Below are 27,896 nucleotides of genomic sequence, written 5' to 3' on the forward strand. Positions count from 1 at the left end.
GGATCTCATGTAAAATTTTGGGTCTTTCAGTAATCATCAGTCATTTGCTTTGCAAATCTAGCACTAACTATGCCCAGAGGGGCACGACAAACTGGGACAATGCCATTATAAACATCAAAGCATTCCAAATGAAACTACCCTCCCCCCCTCCAATACATGGAGAGATGGATGCACTGCACACTTGTTCTCTCAAGCACAAGAACTGATTCCCTGCACCTGTACAGGTTTGATTAAACTTTTTACAGGAGGTTGCATTGCTTTTGTATCCTTAACTGACATAATTGGGATAGTTTAATAGCACATAACTACATAACATCTGAGGACTGTGTGGAACCTCAGTAAGAGTTCATATTTCATGACCAGCTTCAGTGGAGCCTGTGATCACTATCGCAGTGTCCTCTACAGCAGTCTGTACTGTCCTGTCATACTAACATTCCATTCCATGGTGTACAAAGCACAGATGTGTAACTCATTAAATGAATACTTAATGTGCTTCCAAGCACAGAATCCTAGCCTGACATCCTGTGTTAATAATGTCAGTTGTACAGTAATCATTGCTTCTTTTCATGCAACAGCTTGCATTACACTTCAGGAAATGAAAGGTGAGAAAGAGAAAGGCATTAACAAGGGTGAGGGTAGGTTTAGGAGCTCTACTGTGCATATCAGGTTTCAGTACACATATGAATCTAATACATTTATGTTAACTTTAAGAAAGTTCACATTCGTAAAATTATTTTCTTATTTAAACTTTTATTAAAATAAATCTGTTACAGATGCTAATAATTATATATTGTATGCATATTTTATGTAGCTTTTGCAATTACTGTTCTGTACAATATCCTTTCTTAGGGTAATTAAAACACAAATCCTAATATTGACTATATACAATTATTTAATAATAGTTAACTTAATCAGTTTATAAACTAGTGAGCTCTAAGTCAGCCTGAAGAGAAATACATTTATAGCAATTAAAAATTAATTCTTCCACCTTATTAAGAGATATTGATGGATGTGTAACCTTTGTTTTGATGTCTGTATATCTGTCCAAGAAGAGGGGTAACTTTCTCCAGAATATGTAATTTTACATCAATAATTTTGCAGAATTTATGATACCTCCTGCAACTTGGGCATCTACCAACTATACCAATTTATTACATTTTGGAAAGTTATTAAACATCCAGCATGTCATTATGGCTTTTCAAGAAGCTGCAATTAAAATCAATAGCAGTATGTTTTTTAATACTTTAAGTATTTGTATGCTAAAAATTATTAGTTTAAGTTGTCTGTCCATAAAGCCTGCATAAATGATTGAATTTGTGATGAGTAGTCCAGAAATGTCGAGTATTCATAAAAGAATATGCCCACAAAGTCCCTTTAGTTCAGAGAACTTGTATCCACAGTCCTCCTTGACCTCTCCAAAGCTTTCGACACAGTCTCCCATACCCACCTTCTTCACCACTTTTCCAATCTTAACCTCTCACAAAACACCATTACCTGGTTCAGCAGCTCCCTCTCTGACCGATCTCAGGCAGTAAAATGGAAGACTAGCACCTCAGCCTTCCTTACCACCTCAACCGTGGTACCCCAGGGATCCATTTTTGGCCCTATTCCTTCAATATCTTCATTAATGATTTCCATGCAGCCATTCCTAAAACTAAGATAGTACAATATGCAGATGACTCAACTTTAGTTTGCTCTGCATCAAACCTCTCTGAGCTCCAAACAAAAACTCAGACTGCCTTCTCAACTACTGAGAATTGGATGCTCCAAAATCACCTCTCTTTGAATGTTATCACATCAAATATCCTTCTATTCTCTCCCTCACAATCTATCCACCTAGACAAAACCTCTTTCAAGATTACAAGCCTTGCCAACTCCACTATAGAAGTTGTTCCTTATGCTAAACTACTTGAAGTTACTAGCACCTAAAATTCAATATCCATATTCAGCTGAATATAAAGAAAACCCATCAGAAACTAGGCATGCTGTACAGAAACTACCACTTCCTCTCCCCCTCAACAAGACAGACCCTCGCCACTACATTCTTATTACCTTCGCTAATATATGGTGCTCCCCTACTAACCAACCTATCTTCCTCCATCTCTTCTAAACTAGAATCCTGTTACAATAAAATCTCAAAGTTTTCCACCACTTCCAAATACTCCACTCACCACTGTAAACCTCTCCACCAACTGCAATGGCTAGAGCTCCCAAACTACCTTGACTACCTCCAACTCATCACCACTCACAAGCTTATTTTCAAACCAACTATATGCCCAGCACTAACAAACATCTTAACATTATACATCCCAAACAGAACTGTAAGATCTACCCATCAAAATCTAATCTCTGTTTATAAACCAAACCGTCCCGCTGGTCAGCTTCTCCTATCCTTTTCTGTCGCCAAAAATGGAATTCTCTCCCTCTATCTCTAAGAATTTCTGAGAACTCTGAACACTTCAAAACCCAGCTGCATTCTTACCTCTACCAAAAATGGAATTGCGATTGTAGTCCATCTACCTAACCTGCTTAATACATAAATACTTTATAACACACAAAGTTTGTTCTTAGTTACACACTATTGATTAACCCTATGTACTGCCTTCATGATAATGCTACCTCTATACCATTTTCAGAGGATTTAAACCTCTGTATTAATTTAACCTTGTACTACTGTTCTCAACTACTAAACATGTAAATATGCTTTACATCCTTCTCGAAGCTGCTGTTTAACTTTTGTTTAGTTTTTGCTATTTTGTATGTAAAATTTGCTTAGTTTGTTTCTGTTTCCACTATGTATTGTACTTCATATTATGGAGCTTGTACTATGTATTATTGGAGCTTTTCTCCCTGGGCCTCCACTGAAAATGGGCTGTTTGAGCCCAGTGGACCTCCCCAGTCATCAAACTGGAAATAAATAAATAAGCAAGTAAATAAATAAATAGCTCAGCAGGACATCTTAAACACTATGGTACATGGGTGGGAATTATTTCTGACATAGGATTAGGACTAAGGCATGACCCTTGCCAATATCTGTATGAATATAATTCTTTTTTCAGTATGAGAATGATGTTTTAAGAGAAAATTGTAATACTGAGTTTTTACTAATCACACAAGTTCCATTTCCAGTTAGTTTTTGATACTTTTCTATCATCTATCTTTGGGGGTATTCCTTTATTCTCATTGTGTTGTAAATCATTGAGCAATACCTATTTTATTGAAACTGCCTTATCTGTGTATTATTTATCAATGTTCTGGACTCTGGTAGCCTACATTCTGAATTATTTGTGTTCTCTCCAGTTGATTCTGAACATTTTTTTCTTTGCAGGGTGTTTTTTAATGCTTGTGATGGTATGTTTACCAACTATAACTGGAAGGAAGAACATCTTCAGCGTATGGTGGCTATAGCAGAAGACCGGCTAGTAGATGTCTATGTGGGTGTGGATGTATTTGCTCGTAGTGAGGTTGTTGGAGGCAAATTTGAGACGAATCTGGTAAGTGTCCTTGCTTATTTTCTGACACAGTTTAGTTTTTTTGGTGTTTCTGGCATACCCATGCTTGCATGGTGTTAATATTGGAAGTCACACATGCATTTGAGAGACATAATTTTGATTTTATTTACATTTGAATAATTGCCTATAGCCTTTGGTATCCCTAGAAAAACTCTTACATTGTGGGTATGATATGCACAGCAGCAACTTTCATTCTATGGATTTTTAAGCACTCAGTATTTTACCAAATTTTATTTTATGCAGTCTTTGCAGATGATCCGAAAATATGGCTTTTCTGCAGCTCTCTTTGCCCCTGGCTGGGTTTTTGAATGCCTTCCTACAAATGAATTCCATCAGAATCAAAACAAGTAAGAGACATTTCCAACAGGTTATATTACGTCTTCCTTTTTTTTTCTTCCAGAAGCTTGAAAATAGTAGATGACAAGAAATGGGAGTGGTGGTGTTTCTAGTGTGCCTTTTGAGTTCTGTGCTTTCCTTAGACGAGCTTTCTACGCTATTCTCTTCCCCTTCACTATGCATGCATCTGTCTGTTATTAATCAGTTTGAAAGCATACATGATTTAGCCACAATAAAAATATATGAATTAGAAAATAAATCAAAGTAAACTATAGAGAGAAGAATATTGGCCATCTCTGCTAGTCTGCCCATGGAACCCCATGCTTTTACCCTGCCTCAAGTCAAACAGAGGCAGCAACTTTGTCATTTGTGCACACCTTTACATTAGAAATTAGATCCTTTCTCTAGGTCCAGAGCAAAGTGTGAGGTTTCCTCCCTTTCTTTCTAAACTCTTGTATTCAGACGGTGTAGCTTAAACTACTGCCACAGTAATCTAATGGCGAACACAGTACATTTATGTGAGTAAATGTACCATAACAGTATATCACTGTTGTGGTAGAAGCACCCTCCTTCTGTCTCCCATCATTTTATTGTGTTTTATGCCAGGGTGTGAATATTTTCCATTTCCTTTCCTTTTCTTGTAAACTACACTTGTCTAACAGGACTCTAGCCTGCCTTACTCTGAGGCAAGAAAGATCATAAGGTTTTGTACCCTAACCACTGTTGTTATACCACTTTTCTCAAGAACTTCAATAGTTAAGGCATGTGGAAATTGTCAAAATGTTATCTTTTCTAGAAGGATATGTCCAGTATAGCATAGGTTACTGCAACAGTGATCTATTCAAACATCCACTGCTAATTACACAACTGTACTTTTCTTTATGTATGTGAAACTATTACTACTATCAGCACAGCATATTATCTGCTTTCATTCAACATTCTTTCAGAATAAAATTCATATAATACTGTCTTGAAATAAAGAGGAGCTTCTGGAAACATTTAAATGTGAACATAGTAGCTGCCACTCTCTGCACTGTGGCTGTTTCTTACTTCTCATACTTTGTCTTCCTTCAACAACTTCCCAACAAAATGCCATGTGCATGTGGCTTTTGTATTGTTTTCCCTCCAGTACTCTTAGTGTAGTATAGTTTACAGTCCAGTAATTGAACAGACAGGTGCAGTTACCTAATATTGTCGTGTCTGTCCTTTTGGTATAATTGTATATTTAGCAGCCTGGAGCATAAGAAGAATCAGTTCCTTGAACCAGAAATTCAAATCAACAGATGACTAGTCTGAGAAGGAAGAAAGGCAGACACCAAAAAATAAAATAGCTATGACATTTGCCATAGGCAAAACCAAAATAAAATGAAATACTTAACCTAGCAGTGCATTAATGTTCAAATGTTAATAATGCTGATATCTTCACTGTACTGTGATATGGTCTGGCACATATTTAGCATGCCTTTTGTGAACCCTTTTCTGTCAAGTATCTTGTTGAAAACGATAAAGCTATGTCAAACCCAGAGCTGTTGAACATGCTACACCTAAAGAAATCCCAATCCCTCTGAGCTACATGCTCTAGGGACCGAAACCTTGTCACCACAATAAACAGGACATGCTGGAGGGATAGATTCCTGTCCCAGAGACTTCCTATACTCTGGAACAAGCTACCCATCTATGTCGAGCAAAGTTCTTCATTAGCACTCTTCAAGAAAAATCTTGATGAGTGGATGGGAAATAGGAAATACACCCCGGGGATCACTTCTGTCTCTGCTAGACAGTGGCACAGGAAAATAACTTTCTTGAGTGGCGTAAGCTATGGAACCTTGCTGGCTAGGCTTACGTAGGCCCTTGGGCCAGTAGCCTAGTACTTACCTATGAACCTATGATAGTGTAGTAAATTGTGACTCTGCCATGAGCCAAAAAGACTTCTCAGAAAAGATATGGAGAGACACAATATATTTTCTTCTTACTCTTGTCAAAGTGGGATCACCTGTTGTGCTTACAGAGAGCATTAAACTCACAGCAGAGATCCACAAAGATGAGCATTTTCTTATTTTGTACTATGGTGTGTCAGCAAATATCAAATTATATATATCAAGCCTTTATACTAACAGTGCAGTGACATAATTTTTATAGAGATGTTTACTGACACATTTCCAATCATTGTTAACATTGTCAGTGAACTTGCATTAGTTATAAGCATCTCCAAATCATGTAGAGTACTTTATTTGGGAGTGTTACTGCCTATTAATCATATTTCTGTTGATTTATTTTACAAAAATTGGATTTTTTAAAATGTTATAATAAACATAGATTCTATTTGATCTTAAGCAATTTTATGTGGATGTTTGTTAAACATGTATGATTTTGACAAGGAATTATCAAAAGCCCTCCCTTTTTTTTAAATAATATGTAAATTGTGTCCATTTATGAAATGGATCCTTTGAGCAGCAAGGGTAAAAAACACAGTGAAAAAGAAACAAAACTAAAATAGTTTGGGTACAGAAGATAAAGTATAAAATTCTAACAGATTTTGCAAGTAATATTTACAGCTATACTGAACATGTTTAACTCTTTGTCTCCACAGTTTCTACTGATCTCTGGACAAAGATGAAATAGAATTTTGTGCTAGCATAACAGAAGAAGAAGTTAATGTTTTTTGTGAGAGAGAGAACTTTGTGATATGGTTGGTAGAAAATCATTTGCATTGGCTTTTTGTTTGTTTATGTATGATTTGTGTCAGGGTCTGAAGTTAGTTTAGTTAGTGATGTCCTTAATGGAGTTGGACAGGGAACGCCAGAGTTTAGGAGCAAGTATGTAAAAGTTGTGGATACTGTTTTGCAGTCTATTTGGGCCTGCAGAGTAGGGGATGACTGTGACTAAGCTTGAAGGTTGTAGGAGGGGTAGTGGTGGGGCTGAGTTTGACTGCAAGGGGACTGAAGATGCCATGATATAGTAGCTTAAACAAGAAGGATCTCCATAATTGTTGGCTCTTTGTTTCACTGTAAGCCATTTGTTTTTTGTTATTGTGTGGAAATGGTATTCTAGTTTTGGAAGAGTTAATAATAAAGAAACATACTTTGTTGGATATTGATTTGAAGGGTATTAATATTTTTGATAGACATTGTGGTTGTCCAGCAGTATCCCTGTTCTAACTGTGCAAAGAGGATTAATTTGCCTTTTGGTGCTCTTTTTTTAAGAAACTGTTTAATTTAACAAGACAGGATGAAATTCAATATCACAAACTGTTATACAAAGTTTTGAATACATTGAATCATATAGGTAATCTTATACAATTAACACATTAAGAGTCTTGGTATTTCAGTAGCAACATTTCAAGGATACCCCAAGAACAAAAAGTCTTAGTAATGATTTATAGATCCTGACTTATTTTTCAGTTTTACATAGCATTGCTGTTAAATTTAAAAATTCTTTGAATGTATGAATAGAGTCTGATTTCCAGTTTTTTTAAATAATTTTTGTAGCTACTGCTAAAAGACTCTAACAGTTTTTGTAGTCTGATTTTTACTGATAGAGGAAGTGGAACATTCATTAGTATTATTGATCTAGCTAAATAACAATTATCAGACCATAACTCCTTAAAAACATACGCATATCTTCCCAATATACATTTAATTTTTCACAATCCATAAACATGGGTGTCCAGACAGTTTTTACATCTATACGTCATCTCCAACAAATTTAAGTCATTTTACTGAACTTAGAGATTTTACAGGATACATATTTCCACATAAAACCTTTCCAGTATAAACTTGAAGAAGTTTGACTAACTGATTTAAGTAACCAAATTTTATTCTTACCATCTGTTGAGTCACTAAATAGGCTACTGTCTAAAAAAGTACCAGAATTTTGAATGAAAAATATTATTTATAATTAACTTATATAACTTGGACAAGCTTCCTTTGTAGGTCAGTTTACCATCAATGATAGCATTCATATATTTATATAATGGGGAACAGTGTTCAGTTCCTCTTCACTCATGTTATCTACAAAGTCATTTAATTTCCTACTGATGGATAATATTAACTGGTTAACAGATTCATCCAACTTATAATCTTTCATTAAATATTCTGGTGACTCATCTTTTCCTTTTTCAAAGCAATTGGGCCGCAATACTAATCCATTCCTTTTTAGTCAATTCATTTAAAAATTGTTCTGAGTTTCATTAAATCTAGTAGTGTGTGCAATGGAAAAGCACAAATGTTTCTATGTTGATATTAATGAGGTTTTAAGGTGTATTTCTCACCTGTTTTAAGAATTGATCTCATATATACAGAATCTAAAGATTGAAATGAATTTCCTTCTAAGGTAACTTTTATTAACTAAATGAAAGCATTTTTACATATTTCTATTTTATCATATTTAATAAACTTATAAGGATTTACTATAATATGCTCCTGAATTGCTAGTATAAGTTGAGTCTATCCAAAATATAAGAGAGTTAAATTTGCAGCAATGGAAGAATATTCTAAGTCTGGGAAGCTAATACCATCATACTCCCATAATCTTTTATGATTTCTGTAAGCATTTCTTGGCTTTTTTAGGATACCATAAAAATGAAATTAACACATTTTCCATTTTCTTTAAACGTTTTTGCCCGGTATTAAATTTATTGAATGCGATATGCATATAGTCTTCGGTAATGTAATAATTTTAATAAGTACTAACCTATTCTCATAAGTAAAAAAAGAATAATTTTTAGTAAGAAGTAATACTATATATATATATATATATATATATGTGTGTGTATATATATATATATATATATATATATATATATATATATATATTATTGGCAGTCTTACATCTCGATAGATTTTTATTCTTGAATATTTTAGTTCTTTTCCTTTCCAGTTATATTGATGTATAGCTTTAAACTTACTATCTAGTAATTTATTTACTACTAAAGTTTTAGTTTTATTATTATTAAATGTCAGCAGTGATATTTCTTGAAACTTTTCCATTTCCTCATCTATTTCTTAAATTGTATAATTTAAATTTTTCAATTTCCTCATCTATTTCTTAAATTGTATAATTTAAATTTCCTAAATTTAGTAAAATATCATTTGCAAAAAGCTGTATTTCAGACTGTCAATCTTTATTAATTGAGAATCCATATTTTTTTCATTGTTTCTTATAGTATTAGTTAAGGGTTCAGTTTCTAATGCAAATAGTAGGAGGGACAAGACCTTTGTTTAAAGTGAATCCTTGAGAAATGTAAGATCCAATTTTAACATATACTTTGGAGTATCTATACAAGTTTAATAATCTTATAAATTATTCTGGAAATGCAAATGCTTCTAAAGTTTTAAACAAGTAGTGTCAATCTAACAATCTCTGTAAGCTAGTTAGGGACTTTTTTTGTTTGTTCCTTTTGCTAAGTCTTCTCTATAAGCTAGTTAGGGACTTTTTTTGTTCCTTTTGTTAAGTCTAAGATAGTTACTACCCGTTTTATATTATCATACCTTAATCTGTTGACTATCAGTCCTGTTAGATCTTTATTAATTAATCTCCTATATCTCTTAATCTTGTAGAAAACATGGAAGTAAGTATTTTATAGTCTACATTTAATAATGTAAAAGGTCTCTATGAGAAAATTAACTTTTTTCCTTGCTTAAGTATAGGTGAGATTTCAAAAAAATTCCATGAAAGAGGAATAACTTTTTGATACTGTGAATTATCCTGGAAATTCACTCAGCTATTCTAAAATATTTAAAAGAAGCAAGCTATATAATTCCATACATAAACCGTCTAACCCTGGATCTTTACCATTTTCCCCCTTTTTAAAGTTTCTTCTGTTAGGGTAATAGGCCTATTCAACAGAGATATCCGTTGGTCATTAAGTTTTTTGTAGCATTTTCTTTAAATACTTGTCAGTTTTATAATCATCAGGATTATTATTTTTGTTTTTATTAAGATCCTCATGATTTTTTTTAAATATTAATATTTTTTTCTGTATCTGAAGTAAGCCTATATTAATGTGTGGATTTTGGATATTATTGATTTGTGCCATTGTGCTTAACATCTTACTTGTATTAACTAATCCTTGTAGATTTTTTGAATCTGTCTACAAATTTATGTGTTAAAATTATTAATTTTAATGACTTCCATATTATCTGACTTCAGTGTGTGTTCTTCAACCTCACTTTATGTATTTAATCTTGTATTTCTAACAAACTTTGTCCCACTCTATCATTTTATTACTAGCCCATCACCCACTCTATCTTTAATATGCATTTTTAAGAAGTCCCATAATATGTCTTTATTAACCTGACCATTATCATTCAAAGATAAAAAAAAATCTCAATTTGTTCCTTAAGAGAACCCTTAAATTCTTTTAATTTTATAACATATACTGGGATTCTGTAAATAATCTGAAATGTCCTTGTATCCATTACTGTATTAATACTTAATGCATTGTGATCAGATAAAGGACAAGGAATAGTTTTAAAACAATTCACTTTATTAAGAAAATCTGTTTGAGGCATAAATGCTATCAATTCTAGTTTGGATCCTATGTGCATAAGAATAATGAATAAAAAACAATGACTTATCGTCTGCTTTTACTATTAAACCAACTATATTATTATTATTATTATTATTATTATCATTATTATCATTATTATTATTATTACCAACCTATCTGTTTAGTGCTTGAGCTGATGCTAGAATTTTAGCTTTCTTCTGTTCACGTATCTTCTGTAATAGATATGCAGTTAAAAATCACCTGCTAAAATTAAATGACCCTTCCAATGACTTAGTAATACATTTCAGTGAGCTTTAGCCACTCTTGCACCTATTCTAAGGATCCAGTAAAAATTAGCTAGTATAGTTTGCCATTATATTTAATTGCTACAAATATTTTCTCCAAAGTATAGCAGTTCCTCTACTATTTTGTTAAAAGAAGCACATAACATTTTGTAACCTATTTTTTTTAATTCTGTATAATTTTATCTATCATGCAAGTCTCTGTCTCTTCTATTTGATATCTCATTAATGATATCCTTTTGTTGCCATTATTTAATCCATTTGCATTAATAGTTAAAAGATTAAAACTATCCATACTTTGTATTTGAAAAGATTTCTATTAAGAGGTAATATGCCACATTTATCCACCATATTAATGTAGAGGTGTATAAGACTCTAATGCATTAGTCCAACACCATCTTAACATTCCACATGTTTTGAATTCTTCCTTTCTACAAACTAAACTACTAAAACTCTTAAATAACAACAACTGTAACTGTATGTATTACTAATAAAACACAACCTACCATGGATACTGAGTTTCCTAGTTTACCTATCAAATAGACAAACTACTATACTATCGCACTACCTACCAGTACCTGAAAATTCATCAAAAACTAGCCAAAAGCTACCATGGCTTACAATTAATTTAATATATATAAATTAAAATGATAATAGAATATTAATTTAATTAGATATGTTGCCATTTAACACTCTTCCCCCATTACTACATAAAATTTAATAATCATCTTCTGTTAACCACAAATATTAAATAATCTGACAAATAGTGTATTATACATATTTATGTAATAGTAGTATAATTATCCATTAAATATCTGTAAATTATTTGCTAATTTAATTTCTAATTTAATTTTATTATAACTAAATATTTAAATAAATGCTGAACTCTGAGTTCTGATGAAGACTTATAACGAAAGCGCGTGACTGTTTTTCTCTGTTTAAGGATTCACTTTTGATGGTACAATTGTTGATACCATTCGTGCAAAGGACTGTTTTTCTGTTTTTGCACTGTTTAAGGATTCACTATTGAGTGTACATCTGCTGACATTGTTCGTGTTAAGATTAAAGCCTAGGTTTATAACCTTGTCCCAGGTTTTTAGCTACTGTGAGTGGTTGTTTTGACATTATTGGTGATTTTATGACACTCTTAAATCCACATCTCAACTACACACCCCTGCAAAGGTAACCACCTTGAAAAGCTTCTCCAAAGTTGACTTTGCACACCTAAAAACAGAGGTGGCAACTTCACGGCACCCATGCCAATGGAAAATAGCTGCATGACTGTAGAACCATACACCGATGCACTGTACGAACATGTACATAAATGCATGGAACTAGCCATACCCAACAGAACCAAGACACTCTCTTCCAAATAAAGGAAGCCAATTTGGTGGTCCCCTGCCATTAATAAATTCTACAACAGAAGGAAGAAACTGTTGCAGAAAAAGGTGAAGTCCCAAGACTGGAAAAATTCCCTTATTAGCCTCAGCAAAAAGTTGAGATCCCTCATCAAATCCTCTAAAGCCAGCTATGAAGGCAGAATTGCAGCAGACACTAAAAACAATTACAAAGCCTTCCATAGTTATATTAAGAACCTCCACGGCAATACCCAGATTTGCTATGAGTTAATGCACAATGGTACCTCCTATACTGAGCCAACAGATATTGCCAACATACTGGCTTACAGATTCAGTGCCAGATTTACCCCTCTCTCCCCCAAAGGACCAATCACAATACCGGAAGAATGCCAGGCTCCCAGCATTACTGCAGCACAGGTTAAAGCTCTATTGTCCAAGGCCAAGAATACAGCTTCCATGAGACCCGATAATATCCCTGGCTGTGTTCTACATGAACTGCAAAGTGAACTGGCACCACATCTGTGTGCCCTGTTCAGTCACAGCTTCACCTCAGGCTTTGTCCCTACTGAATAGTGCACTGCTACAGTCATCCCTCTCCATACAGGGGGAGCAACTACAGACCCAGGGAATTATCGTCCCATTAGCCTGATGAGTCTGATATGTAAAGCTGTGGAGTGCATCATTACGGACCTGATTAACAAAGATATAGGAAATCTCCAAACTCTAGACCCCAAGCAGTTTGGCTTTGTGAAAGGGAGATCATGTCCGCTTAACCTGGTTGGCTTTTTTGATCAGTCACCAGGGCTGTGGATGAAGGTAAGGCAGTGCATACAGCCTACCTTGACCTGGCCAAGGTCTTTGATACCATTCCTCACCCGGGAGTTATTGATAAACTCATCAAACAAGGCGTCAACCCCTATATCACTAGGTGGGTTGCAAATTAGCTCACAGATAGAATGCACAGTGTGAAAGTAGTAGACTCCAAGTCAGACAGCCGACCAGTCACGAGTGGAGTCCCACAGGGATCAGTCCTCTACTCTTTGGCATCTACTACTCAGAAGTCCAGGCCAACACAAAGGGACTCTGGCTGACCAAGTTCATAGACGACTGCAAGCTGGGAGCCATTATTAACTCCCCAAGTGATGCAGACATCCTACAGAAAGGCCTCACTGAGACCAATGACCGGTGTCGAAATCATGGCCTTAAGCTTAATGCCAAAAATATGTCATCATCCCCTTTGGTAAAAACTCAGTTCCCACTAATTACCACATCGATGGGAGCCCACTGAACACTGAAGGCGTTAAAAGAGATCTGGGGATGCAGTTTGACTGCAACCTCTCCTTCAACCACCACATTGCCACTGTTGTCAGAAAGTCCTTCTATGTGGCACATCTCATTACCAAGGGTTTTGCATCCAGGAAGAAAGAGGTCATCATCTCTCTCTACTCTTCTCTCATTAGACCAATCATTGCGTATAATGCCCCATTTGACATGTACCTCACTAGACACCTGCATCAGCTGTAGAGGCCACAGATGTAGCTCACGAAGAGGATCCTAGGTATTAAACACGACTCAAAAAGACTCCAGCTATTCTCTGTCTCATATCACCTACTTAGAGGTGATCTTTGCCTGACTTACAAAACCATGTCTGACCCAGCTCTGTTAGAAATACTGCATCTAAAGAAATCCCAATCCCTCCGCAGCACATGCTCCAGAGACCTCAAACCCATCACCACAATCAGCAGAACATGCTAGAGGGACAGGTTCCTCACCCAGAGACTGCCCATGCTCTGGAATAGACTTCCCATACATATCAAGCAGAGCACCTTACTGTCCCTCTTCAAGAGAAATCTTGATGAGTGGATGGGTAATAGAAAGTTCACCCCGGGGATTACTCCAGTGGCTCTACTTGATAGAGGAACTGGGAAGAAACATCGGGCGGCATGATGCCAGGGCACTTCTATGGAATAGGCTTGTAAAGGCTCCAGGGTCATTAGCCTAGTACACACCTATGAACCTATTATGTCTAGTATAACAGTCTTGACTATATATATATATATATATATATATATATATATATATATATATATATATATAATGTGTGTGGGTGCACGTATGTGTGTGTGTGTGTGTGTGTGTGTATATATATATATATATATATATATATATATATATAAAGAATTATTGTTTGTTTAATTTGAATGTGTTTTTAGCCATTATGAACTGCTGTTCTGATCTAAGCTTCCTATCCTGACATTGGAATTTGATTACAGCATTCCAAGCATGGAAAAACTCCCTTATTAACCTCAACAAAAAGTTGAAATCCTCATCAAAATGTCTAAAGCCAGCTATGAAGGCAGAATTGCACCTGACGCTAAAAACAACCACAAAGCCTTCTATTGTTATATCAAGAATCTCCATGGCAATACCCAGGTTTGCTCTGAGTTACTGCGCAATGGTACCTCCTATACTGAGCCAACAGATATTGCCAACATATTGGCTGACAGATGCAGTGCCAATTTTACCTCTCTCTCCCCCCTAAGGCACCATTCACATTACCAGAGAAATGTCAGGCACCCAGCATTACTGCAGCACAGGTTAAAGCTGTATTTTCCAAGGCCAAGAATACAGCTTCCATGGGACCCAACAATATCCCTGGATGTGTTCTATATGAACTACAAAGTCAGCTGGCACCACTTCTGTGTACCCTGTACAATCACAGCCTTACCTCAGGCTTTGTCCCTACCAAATGGCTCACTGCTACAGTCATCCCTTTCCATAAAGGGGGAGCAACTGCAGACCCTGGGAATTATCATCCCATTAGCCTGATGAGTCTTATATGTAAGGCTATGGAATGCATCAAAATGGACCTAATTAAAGATATAGGGAATCTTCAAACTCTAGATCCTACGCAATTTGGTTTTCTGAAAGGTAGAGCATGCCTGCTCAACCTGGTTGACTTCTTTGATTCAGTCACCAGAGCTATGGATGAGGGCAAAGCAGTTCATATAGCCTACCTCGATCTGGCCAAGGCCTTAGATACCATTCCCCACTCAGAAATTATTGATAAACTCACCGAACTAGGCATCAACCCCTATATCACTAAATGGGTTGCAAATTGGCTCACATATAGAACCCACAGTGTGAAAGTAGCGGACTCCAAGTCAGACTGCCGACCAGTCACAAGTGGAGTCCCACAGGGATCGGTCATGAGTCCTCTCCTGTTTGGCATCTACTTCTCAGAAGTCCAGGCCAATACGGAGGGACTCTGGCTGACCAGGTTAGCAGACGACTGCAAGCTGGGAGCCATTATTAAGTCTCCAAGTGATGTAGACATCGTACAGAAAGGCCTCACTGAGACCAATGACTGGTGTCCAAACCATGGTCTTAAGCTTAATGCCAAAAAATGCATCACCCCCTTTGGGAAAAACTCAGTTCCCACTAATTATCACATCGATGGGAGCCCACTGAACTCTGAAGGCGTTATAAGAGATCTGGGGACACAGGTTGACAACAACCTCTCCTTCGACCACCACATTGCCACTGTGGTCAGAAAGTCCTTCTATGTGGCACATCTCATTACCAAGGGTTTTGCATCCAGGAATAAAGAGGTCATCATCTCTCTCTCTACTCTTCCCTCATTAGGCCAGTCATTGAGTATAATGCCCCATTTGGCATGTACCTCACTAGACACATGCAACAGCTGGAAAGGCCACAAAAGTACCTCACAAAGAGGATCCTAGGCCTTAAGCACATGTCCTACATGGACAGACTCAAACTCCAGCTATTCTTTGTCTCATATCGTCTACTACAAGGCGATCTCTGCTTGACTTACAAAGCCATGTCTGACCCAGCTCTGTTAGAAATGCTACAGCTAAAGTAATCCCAATCCCTCCGCACCACATGCTCCAGAGACCTCAACCTCATTACTACAATCAACAGAACATGCTGGAGGGACAGGTTCATAACCCAGAGACTGTCCATGCTCTGGAATAGACTTCCCATACATGTCAAGTAGAGCACCTCACTGTCCCTCTTCAAGATATATCTTGATGAGTGGATGAGAAATAGAAAGTTCACCCCGGGGATCACTCCAGTGGCTCTATTTGATAGAGGCACTGGAAACTAACATCGGGCAGCACATTGCCAGGGCACTTCTCTGGGCTAGGGTTGTAAAGGCTCCAGGGCTATTACCTAGTACACACCTATGAACCAATGAAAATGATAGCTTACAACACACAGGAGCTGCTAATTTCCTTTGTAAGTTTCTCATTCTTCTTAATTATTTTAAATTGTTCAAATTATTAACAAACCTTTAACTTTTCTTGTTACCATTAATATGTACAGTTAGAGTTAATAACATTGCAGCATAAGCTATTAACAGTCATCAAAATGTAAGTAAATTATATGTCAGCAACAGCTCAATGTAAAACATTATAACTTATTATTATTATAACTATAACTTTTTTTACCAATTTTTTACTTCTAAATATATATATATATTAAAAATATACATCATTTTGAGTAGATTTCTCACATATATTGTTGAAAAGAAGTTTAAATCTTTTCTCCTTGTCATTGTGGCTCAATTAAGGCGCTCTTTGTTTTCACAGACATCAGTGATGAACTTTGAACTCTTCTAGGACCTAGATTTTCTTCAAACAGCTAGAGGAGTAGGCAGGAAGCAAGGCAAGCAGGAATCAAGTATTTTCACACAAACTTGAATATTATTTTGTTCTCAAACTTTTTTAAGTGTTAATTGATTTGTAAACAACCTACGAAAAGAATGTTACACTGTAATAGTCACTAACACTTTAACAGTTCTAATTAGCATATTACATAGATCTGACATTCAGTTAACCCAGCAATGCACATACTAAGCAAAGTTAAAACAAATAAAATAAAATCTTTAACTTATATTGTTTTAAAGTTACCAGTTCTGTTGCTTATAATTTAAAGACATTCTCTTACTTGAAGTATTTGTTTATCATTTAGAGGTAACATTTATAAGTTTAGTTAAATGAAATATGTAAAGTATTTCACTGTAAATATAGTAAAACAGTAAAATTTGCCATTTATATTCCTTTTCCTGAAAAATATTTCAGCTTAAAATATAAATACACACTTGCATATGTTTTTGAAGCTTAAAGTCCAGTACAAACCTTTAACTTAAAAGGTAAATCTATTGTGTCAGAAAATAAGTCCTGCAGTCAGATAATAAAAGTCACTTGTTTTTAAGCTTTTTAATTTTAGAAGCAGTTATCCAGAAATTCAGCTGACTCTGTCTCTTAAGGGATATAGTGTTCTAATCCATTATTCAGTATTAAGGATTTTATTTTACTTAACAAAAGTGGATGCCTTTTCCAGTGTGCCAAATGTTTTAGTTCCATGAGAAAGAAATAATTTGATCTTTGCAGGAAACACCAAAGTAGCTATAATATTGTTCTTTTTAATTTCTTTAGTCAGTGGTAAGCAGGATTTTCTTTTGCTCATTACTTTCTTGGAATAATTATTGCCAAATCTGACTACATGTTCACCTGTTTTAATAAGTGGGCTGGGCTGTGCTGTTTTTAATATTTGATCTTTTTCTAAGCTGGACATAAACTTAACTATAATTGAACACGGTGGTGAGCTTTCCTTCTTTTAAAGTGCTTTCAGGGATCTCTGCCCCCTTTCATTTTCGAAAGATAAAGTTTCAGGTAGGTTTAATGGTTTATGTATCCAAGTTAAGAAGTTTGTTATATTGTCTACCTCATACTTTTCAGGTATACTACAAATTCTGATGTTATTTTGGCTCAGTCTGTATTCTAAGTCAATCAGCTTTATCTATGAGCCAATTATTTTGTTGTAAAAGAAATTCAGTCTAAGACTCACCTTCAGTTATTCTCCCTTCGTGAGCATTTAAAGTCTCTTCCATACTGCTGATTTGTGCACGTTGTGGTTTCATAAGAATTTCTAAATGTTCCATTTTTTTTCTTGGGCCCTTTTTTGACTCTTTCTGTTTTGGTATCCAGCTTGTCCATTTTAGGTAATACATCCTGCATACTAGATATTAGTGACTGAAGTTCTTTTTTTAATAGAAGACGCCCGAATGGCTCATGTTGAAGTCTCGTCTCCCTTAACCAAACAGTTGAAATTCTGACTGGAAAATTATAGCTTTTGAAGAACTTGCAGATATAAATCTTTTCTCTGGTTAGGTAAATAAAATTAGCTATCAAGTATATCCAAATTTTAGTTTTTGATATTTTCTGTCAGAGACAGTCACAGAGCTTTCACCAGTTGCTGCTTTTGGTTAGCCATTTTAGTTGCCCCCCCATCGCTTTTTGCTGTTCTTGCTGATTGGGACAGGTGGATATCTTCAGAGCCCAAATTAGTAGCTGGTTGATTTTTGCCTGAGCTTCATCAATATGAAGTTGGAAGTTTAATATCTGGTTATTCCACAAGCCTTGTAAAGCAGGCTTTATCAAGGAAGTATGATCTGACTGGGTAAGCAGAGTATACAAAGACTGGAAAACAATGAGACTGATGAATTATTTAATTTCCCAACAACTGTATGAAATGCTAGCTCAGCGGTATCATTGCTTTTTGTTTATTTATTTAGGTGCATTTTATTAGATAAATTAGTATGGCTGTATTGGGTGGACTCTATTTTAAGAGGGGACCCTAAGAAGAAACTTCACTGTGTATTCATTCATACACTATCAGCAGTTTGCAAATGCAAAGATGTTGACAGTTTTAACAAGACATTGTCCGTACAGAGTCAGTGACATATGGAAAACAGGCAGAAAGAGAAATTTAGTGATTTCAGAAATGGAAATTACATATAACGTAAATGAGACTAAGATAGTAAGGCACAGTCAACAGCAGTTACCAGTAAAATATCATGTATGTAGTAGCAGAAATATGAAGTAACTTGACTGTTAATTCTTTTGTATGCATTTAATTTTTTGCATGCCGGAGGTCATGCCAAACATATATGAAAAAAAGTGGGCATTTTATTTCTGTTTGTTAGGAAAAAGTTGTGTATCAGACCAAAACTTGTTTGATTCAGGTCTGTTTAGTCCAATTCACTGTATCAAAATATACAGATGTGTTTCACTGTTGCAGTCATTATATTTGGGTAATCCTGCTGGCAGGTTGCCCACAGTCAGCCTGAATTCCAAAGTCCTGGGTTCTGCGTCAGCTGCTGTAGCCCCTTACCTGACGTCAGGCCGTCAGGGGTATAAAAGATGCGGCTGACACCATTTTCTTTAGTCTTTCTTGCCACGCAGTGCCCGAAGCAGAAGCAGTTCGAAAGTGCCGGTCGGCCGACTCCTGAGATTTTTGTGTTCAGGTTTCAGATCCGAAGTCTTCTATAAAGCTAAGTACCCCGTTGGGGAAACTTTTTTCTTGCTCCAGACCGATGTCAGAAAAAGTTAATAATTGTATTTCTTGTGGGAAGCAAATACCTCATAAGGACTTTCATTCTTACTGTATTCCTTGCCTAGGCCCTGACCATAACGTTTCAGGTTGGCGGTTTTGTGCTAGATTTAGCTATTAAGCGTCAGTGTGATTTTGCATTAAACTATCTTGGACGCAGGTTTAATTACCCAGAAATGTCATCGGAGAGCCATCTGACTACCGGAGTTCACAAAAAATGCAAAGAAAAAGAAAAAGATAGACAACCGAGGCCCAAAACTGATGACGAAGCTTCTCCTAAGCCAGTCACCGGTTCGCCGGTTCTTAGTGAGGTGCTTTGCAGCCCCTGACGCCCACTACTTTAGAGTCACAGGCTGCTACCGACTCCCACGTGGAATCGGCTATGCCACTGGAAACTCAAGATATTGGAGCCTCGGACGCTATTCCTTCAGATGGGTCCGGAGCCGCTGAGCAGGCACCGGCTTCTGAAGGTGTATTCAGACCTAAACATTTATACATTAAACCAACTTCAAAGGCAAAGACTAAAGAACATTCAAAGACAAAGAAGCAAACTCAAGAGCCACATGGACAGGTCTCCATGCCCAAAAAGCACATGATCAAAATGGCCGAAGACTTGATTACCTTGATCAGGGGTTTCCATCCCCCTCCTAATAAGAGGCCTAGGCAAGAGACTGACTATGAATCTTCAGATCAGGTTTCCATTTCTTCTGATTCCTCTTCTGATCAGGAATATTCACTTCCCCCCTATGAGGATTCTGATGCTGAAGAATCTATCCCTTCAGCTTCTCCTCCTGAGGACTATTCCTTTGGGGAAACCTTACATACCATGAGAGAGCATTTCCACTGGGAGCCAAGATTTTTCAGAATCTAAAAAGAGGCTCAGGGATTTCCTTTTACTACCTCAACACAAGCCACTAGCCATCCCACCTGTGTTAGACATTGTAGATGATGTGTTTTCGGAGTCTAGTCTTACACCTGACTCCTTACCTCCAGCCCCTGTTAAGCCAGACAGATATTACAGGGTTCCTGACTCTCATAAATTCCTTTTTAAAAACCCTGCTGCAGATCCAGAAACTATTTCTCAGGGTCCCAAAGGAGTTGAGGCTTCCGCTGCAAAAAACCCTACCCCCTCTGACAGAGATTCTAGGGCACTGGATAGATGGGGAAAAAAGGTTTAAACATCTGCTACCTTGGCTATAAGGGCCTTAAACTGTCAGTTTCATATGCTCAAATATCAACAACATGTCATGGCATTGCTTAAACAGAAAATGTTGTTAAACACTGAATGTGCAGAAAACAAGGAAATGCAGGATATATTGCATGCAGCTGAACAAGTTGGAAAGCATACTTTGCAATGTGGTTTTGATTCTTTAGAGGCCTCCTGCAGGGCCACAGTTACAGGTTCTGTTATTAGAAGGCATGCTTGGTTAAAGGAACAAAATTTGCCTGATCATGTTAAAGTTAAATTATTAGACGCTGCTTTACAGCATGATACTTTGTTTGGTGTTAAGGCAGAAGAGGTGTTAAAGAAAATGGAAGACAAAGCTAAATCTATGCAAATGGTCAAAGGTTTTTTACAAGTACAGCCACCTAGGTTTAGTAGACACTGGCCAACAAAGAATTGGTCCTTTCCTGTGTCAGACAGACCTCAAAGGGGCAGAACCAGACGCCCTAGAGGCAGATCCCAGGTGCAAGGTTCATTCCACTCAAAACAATGGGGAGCTTCTACCTCCAAAGTTGGAGAAGACAAACCACAACCATTCAGGAAACAGTCCCAATGACTTCCCTCTGCCTACACCAAGCACTTATCTCCAGGCAGCACCCTTAGGGGGAAAATTAGCACTTTTTTCTCAAAATTGGCACATTATAACCCAGGACAAGTGGGTCTTAAATATCGTGTCACAAGGCTACAAGTTCCATTTCCATTTCCATATCCTGCCAAAGGCAAACTGATGGCCAGATCTGCCAAAAAAAATCAATGGGCAGAGGCACAAAAACAAGTCTCATCCCTCATGGACATGGGGGCCATTCATCTAGTACCAGAGCAAGAGCAGGGACAAGGATTTTACTCAAGACTGTTCTTGGTACCCAGAAAGGACAAGGCCTGGAGGCCAATACTGGACCTATCTATTTTGAACACATTCCTGGATATACCAAAATCCAAGATGTTGAATTTGCAGCAGCTTCTGCCCATGCTGGGCAAGAACGCTTGGCTGGTGACTTTAGACCTAAAAGAGGCATACCTGCATGCCCTAATCAGACAAATATGCAGAAGATGCCTCAGATTCAAGGCTGGCTCAATGCATTACCAATTCTCTGCACTGCCCTTTGGCTTACCTACTGCGCCCAGGGTCTTTACAAAGTGCCTGGTACCAGTAATTGCATTCTGCAGACAAAGAGGAATACAAATATATCCTTACTTGGATGACTGTTTAATTCAAGCAGAGAACAAGGACATTCTTCTACAGCATCTGGCGTTTGTGAAAAGACTTCTAACATGCCTAGGGTACACAGTCAATGAAAAGAAATCAAGACTAGTACCCTCTCAAGAGATAATATTCCTGGGTGTAAGCTTAAACACAACTGCCCAGATGGCTTATCTCATGCCAGACAAACTAAGGCAACTGACTACCTATTTCAAAATGTTGGCAACAAAGGCCCAGTTATCTTCAAGAAAAATTCTGCAGGCTTTGGGCTTCATGGCATCCTGCATCCTACTAATTCCATATGCAAGGCTGCATACGAGGAAACTTCAATGGTACCTAAAAAGTGTTTGGACTCAACATTGCCACAGACTAGAAACTATGATTACTCTCATTCCCTGCCTGCAACAGGAGTTTTGATGGTGGGCAAAGGCTTGTCACCAAAACAAGGGACAGCCATTCACATTACCCCCAGCCAGGCCGACGCTAACAACGGATGCATCAGATTATGCCTGAGGGTCCCACATGGCAGGAAGATGCATTCAGGGCACATGGACCACAAACCAAATGCATCTACATATCAATCAAAAAGAGATGCTAGCAGTTCAAAATGCCCTGACAGCCTTCAAGGACCTACTTCATCCAGGACAACTACTGATAGACAGGCAACACCACGGTCATGTGGTACATAAGCAGGGGGGCACACATTCTTACCCCCTTTGCAGACTAGCCATGACTTTGTGGGACACAGTATTGACTTACCAAGTACATCTGCAGGCACAATTCCTGCCAGGAAGGAAAAATACTCTGGCAGACGAACTAAGCAGAAACCTCATGGATCTCCACAAGTGGCACCTAGATCCACAAATCTTCAGCATGATAACAAGGAAATGGGGATGCCCTGACATAGATCTATTTTCCTCCCCTCACAACTACCAACTAAAAAGATTCTGCACAAGGATTTATCACAAACAAGCATGGAAAGTGGACGCCCTATCAGTATATGCATTTCCCCCTTTGCCTCTCCTCCCCAAGGTACTCCTAAAGGTCAGACAGGAGAAGCCAAGGATGATACTGATTGCCCCAGACTGGCCCCACCAGTACTGGTATCCAATACTAAGGAGCTTGTCTCAATGCCCAGCGTGGACCTTACCTCCGATACCTCATTTACTGTCCCAGCAAAACAATTGGATCCTGCACAGCCAACTCAGGACTTTAAACCTGGCAGCATGGCGGATAATGTCGTCATACAAAACACACCTCTCAGTAAAGTTGTGATGGATGTCATTTTGGAGGCCAAATCTTACGGTGGAAAATGGAAAAGATTCTGTGCTTGGAACCAGGTACAAGGAACTGATACAGCTGTGCCAAATATTCCTCAGATTTTTCAATACTTAACTGAGATGCTGGACAAAGGTCTATCTTTTTCATCTATTAAAATTCATGCCTCTGCCATTTTGGCTCATTACAATACAGAGCCACCAATCTTTTCTCATCCCTTACTAAAACAGTACCTCAGAGGAGCCAAAAATTTAAGGCCTCCAAGGAGATCACCAATGCCTGCATGGGACCTCAACTATGTCTTGGAAAAACTCACCCTGCCTCCTTTTGAGCCAGCTGCTACTGCTGATATAAAGTTTTTATCCTGGAAAACAGCTCTGCTCCTAGCAATAACTTCTGCAAGACGAGTTTCAGAGCTTCAGGCACTCATGGCTGTGGAACCTTTCATCATTTTCTATCCAGACAGGGTCTTTGAGGACAAACCCAACATTTATGCCCAAGATGGTGTCCAGTGTGGCCCTTAACCAAACTATTCATCTGCCAACTTTTTATCCAAATCCAAAGAACAAGGGGGAGAGAATTCTGCATTCTTTGGACGTACACAGACAGCTTAGATTCTACTTGGACAGAACCAAAGTTTTCAGAAAGACGGAATTCTTACTAGTGGCATATGCTGCAGGATCACAAGGAAAGGCTATCTCAAAGCAGACTATTTCAAAGTGAATAGGCCACTGCATTCATTTCTGCTACTTACACCATGGCAAGCCAGAGCCTAAGGGCATTAGGCCACATTCAACCTGAGCTGCAGCCACTTCAGCAGCCTTTCTCAGGGGAGTACCAACCAGAGGCTGCTACTTGGAGTTCAGTGCACACCTTTATAAAGCACTATCATCTGTCACTACTCTAAATCCAGGGCAGGCTTTGCCACTGCAGTTCTGCAGGGCCTCATAGCCGCTCCTAATGCTGTTTAGCTCCAGCCTCCCATCCATAGCTTTGGGAGTCTACCCAAATGTAATGACTGCAACAGTGAAACACGAAGAACATAGTACAGTTGTGTACACTTACCATAAATGTAGATGTTCGAGTGTATTCACTGTTGCAGTCCAGGTTACCCACCTGCCATCCCCCTTTTTCTTCTCATGAAACCTATCTTTCCTTCTCTGATTTATACAACCTATGTGGTGTATTTGCTTGTAGTTGAAGGTAAAGTTTATATTGGTGCATGTATTTATATGTATATAAATTTTGGCTACCCTTTTAGGGGGCACCTGACATCTGTGGCAAGAAAAACTAAAGAAAATGGCATTGGCCGCATCTTTTATACCCCTGACGGCCTGACGTCAGGGAAGGGGCGACAGCAGCCAATGCAGGACCCAGGACTTTGGAATTCAGGACGACTGAGGGCAATCTGCCAGCAGGATTACCCAAATGTAATGACTGCAATAGTGAATACACTCGAACATCTACATTTATGGTAAGCGTACACAACTGTACTTTCTCAGCATCTCTAATCATAGTCAGAGTGATGTAATATAACCTACAAGGTGCTCCAGCCTTGGAGACAGGAATATTAAAGTAAGGGAGATCCTGGGACAAAAGCCCTGATATGTAGAGTGTTGGTGGGGACAAGCTTCCTCCAAGATTGCATTTGCAGTTTCATTAATTATATTTTGATTATTTGTAGTACAAGCATCTTTAACTTTGGTAAGGAAGAAGTAAATGATGTTCAGTGTGTAGATCACTGTTGCAGTAGCCTAAGCTATATGGGTCATACGCCTTGTGACTGGCCATGTTACAAAGTTAAAGGGCACCTTCCATGTGCTCCAACTGTAAGGAACTTGAGCAGAGCTCTGCATAAAATCAGTTGTAGTGCTTCAGAACTTTTTTTGTGATCGATTCAGTGGACCTCGTGAAACAGTTGGTCAGCTATCAATCTTTCAGAGTTGGATTTCCTGTTAGTCAGCTATCAGTCCTTCAGAGCTGGGTAGATAAGTCCCCTGTTAAGGAAAACCTTCCACTAATTTTATTTTTCTGAAGAAGGCTTGTTTTTTTCTGACTGAAATATATGGTTTAGCTAGGATACGTACTGTTATTTGGACTGTCGTATTTTTAAAGGAATAAATGTGTAAATGCTTGTGAGCATTTTGTACGAAAATTTCTATTTTTTAACAGATGATTTAGTCAAGTTGAGGGTATTGTATTGGGGATAGGGTACTGTGCTTGTGGGTGACTGTCAGTGTTCGGCTAACCTCAGACGTAGTCTGTTTTACACATTGCTGACTCATCCGGGTCCACTTTCAAGATCTTTTTCTTGCCTACCAGTGGAGCAGCTTCTGATCTCTGTGGTTTTACCTTCCCTTATCCATAAGAAGAAAGTTGCTATGGCCAACTTCTGTTGCTCATCAGCTGGTGATGGGTGACTCTGCGGTGGCTGCTTATTGTTCCCCAGACCACTCTAGTCTCCCAGTCCTTTTGGTGTAGTTTATGTAACCACCAAAGACAGAGAGTTAGCCACATCCTCTGTGGCTGTAAGGATGCCTTTTGTGAGCAAGGGAGAGCCACATTTGTTGGTCTCAGGAGAAGGAACAGCTAAAGGTTCTTCAGTTAGCATAGATATAGGGAACCTGCTTCTGGGACTAGTATGCTTGCTGAGAGTCAGTTCCTTTCTAGAGAGTTGACAGGAAAGGGGAGGAATAGTGAGAAAACCTTCCAGTCTTTTGTTATTATTTCTCTGAACAGAGAATATTTACTGGGATTTACTAAGGAATTTATCAGTACTTTATGCTTGCCTTCTTTTTCCTCGGACAAGAAAAGGAAGAGAGTTCCCTCACTTTTTGGCATGGCTTTTGAGTCAGAGGAGCACTCATTTCAGGAAGGTGGCCATACTTCAGGAATTTTTTTTCACAGTCTGAAAATTCTGATTCTGAGGAAAGTATGACTTCAAATTTCTCTCCTGAGGATGTATCCTTTTCAGAAACTTTTTCCTAAGAGGAAAGAGGTTTTTAGTGGGAGCAGAATGAAATTCCTATAGCACAGAAAATGTATTATGATTTGTTGATTCCTCTGTGGAATTTTGAAATTTCACAATCCTGACATTCTAAATACCGACGCTCAGAACATTGAGGTTGTGAAATCTGAAAAAAAGAAAAAAAAAAAAAAAACAAAATCAGGAATGTGCCAAAAAAGATGATTTTGCAGGGGTGCAAGCCCCCCTTCACTCCCCCACGTGGGGGTAACCACCCACACCCCCTGCAACTTAAATGTACCAACTCCAAGATCACATTACAGTGAAGAGAATGGTAATGTTCCCGTTATGCACTGTATAGTGATCTCCACTTACAGGTTTCGAGATTTCACAGTTCCGAAGTTCTGAACGTTGGAATTTAGAATGCCAGGATTATGAAATTTCGAAATTCCAAAGCATACCCGATTTGTTACAGTTAGAAATGCAAAATTATGCAGCTATTCTTCCTCTATTGCCCTCTTTAGAGAATGTTTTTGTCATGGCTTCTAGCTTATGTGTTTGTCATCCTCCTCCTAGGAAGTCTGATAGGTTTTATAGGGTGCCACAGACTCATAAGAATTGTTTCAAATTCTAAGGAAGGCCCTACTGTGTTTTTCTTTTATCCAAAACTGCTTCTGCTATAACAGATTACTGCTTCTAAACCCATTCCCAGTGACAAGGATGGGAAACCAGCGGGCAAGTTGGGGAAGAAACTGTATTCTCCTAGAACTGTAATTTTCAGGATTCTAAACTGTTGAGCTCATTTGCTAAAGTTTTTGTTTCTATCTTTTATGAACATGCAGAAGTCAGTTGTTAACCCTCCTCCTTCTGAGGTTAAAATAAATCATTTAATGCCTATGCTACATCTGTTTATCAAGTTACTAAGCACATTTTAAAGTGTGCTTATAATGCTGATGATTCCCTCTCTAGAGCTGAAGCATCTGGGTCAGTATTGAGAAGACTGTCTTGGCTTCATTCGCAAAACTTTCCTGAATATGTTAAAACTGAAATTTTAAATTCGGTCTTAAATGAAGAGGTTCTGTTTGGCAATTCTGCAGCTGTTGTTTTAAAGAAGTCTGATGAAAAGAGAAAGTTAATACAAGGAGTGACTTGGATTTTTCATCCCTCCTTTTTCAAAGGAAATAAAAATGTCCCCCCTGCCTCTTTTGAAGGTGAGGGCAAACATGCTTTTAAAAAGCAGTAGCAAAGAGGGTCCAAAAAGAAACAAAACTTAAATTTAGTGCAAATTTTACTCCACCCACAGTTATAGGTATTCCACATGTTTCCAATCCCAGCCACCCCTTAATTACTATGGAACAAGTTCTCTTAGCCCTATCAAAAACTAAGAATACTTCATCCATGGGACTTAATAACATACCAGTTTGCCTGATTATCATTGCCAAAAATGGTCTTTCTGAACCCATATTTAACCTCTTTAATGTAAGTGTCTCCAGTGGTTACATTCCTGAAGTCTGGAGAACAGCTATTGCAATGCCATTAGACAACGGTGGGCCAACCATGGACCCTGACAACTACAGACCAATTAGTTTCACTGGCCTCCACTGCAAAACTGTGCAGCACATTATCTCAGACTTCATTAATCTGGGTATTGAAGATCTCTTAACTCTGGACCCTCATCAATTTGTCTTTACCAGAAGAAAGTCCTGCCTCTTTGACATCATTCATTTCTTTAAAAAAGTAACTGAAGCTGTGGCTAATAGTTATGTAGTACATACAGCATGTCTGGACCTGGCCAAGGCTTTTCACACTA

At 37.8% G+C, this 27,896-nt stretch overlaps 1 protein-coding gene across 1 annotated transcript in view; it reads left to right on the plus strand.

Annotated features, from left to right (window-relative positions):
• ENGASE (endo-beta-N-acetylglucosaminidase) overlaps positions 1-27,896 on the plus strand; it is a gene marked incomplete in the record, with an annotated part of 426,929 nt that overhangs the window by 219,890 nt on the left and 179,143 nt on the right. Inside the window, 2 exon segments of the mRNA XM_044068061.1 lie at positions 3,329-3,494; positions 3,756-3,859. Of these exon segments, the coding sequence (XP_043923996.1) occupies positions 3,329-3,494; positions 3,756-3,859 (270 nt within the window).

Source organism: Protopterus annectens, chromosome 4.part0 (assembly GCF_019279795.1).
Source record: "Protopterus annectens isolate FY-2018-M chromosome 4.part0, PAN1.0, whole genome shotgun sequence".
Taxonomy (NCBI): Eukaryota; Metazoa; Chordata; order Ceratodontiformes; family Protopteridae; genus Protopterus; species Protopterus annectens.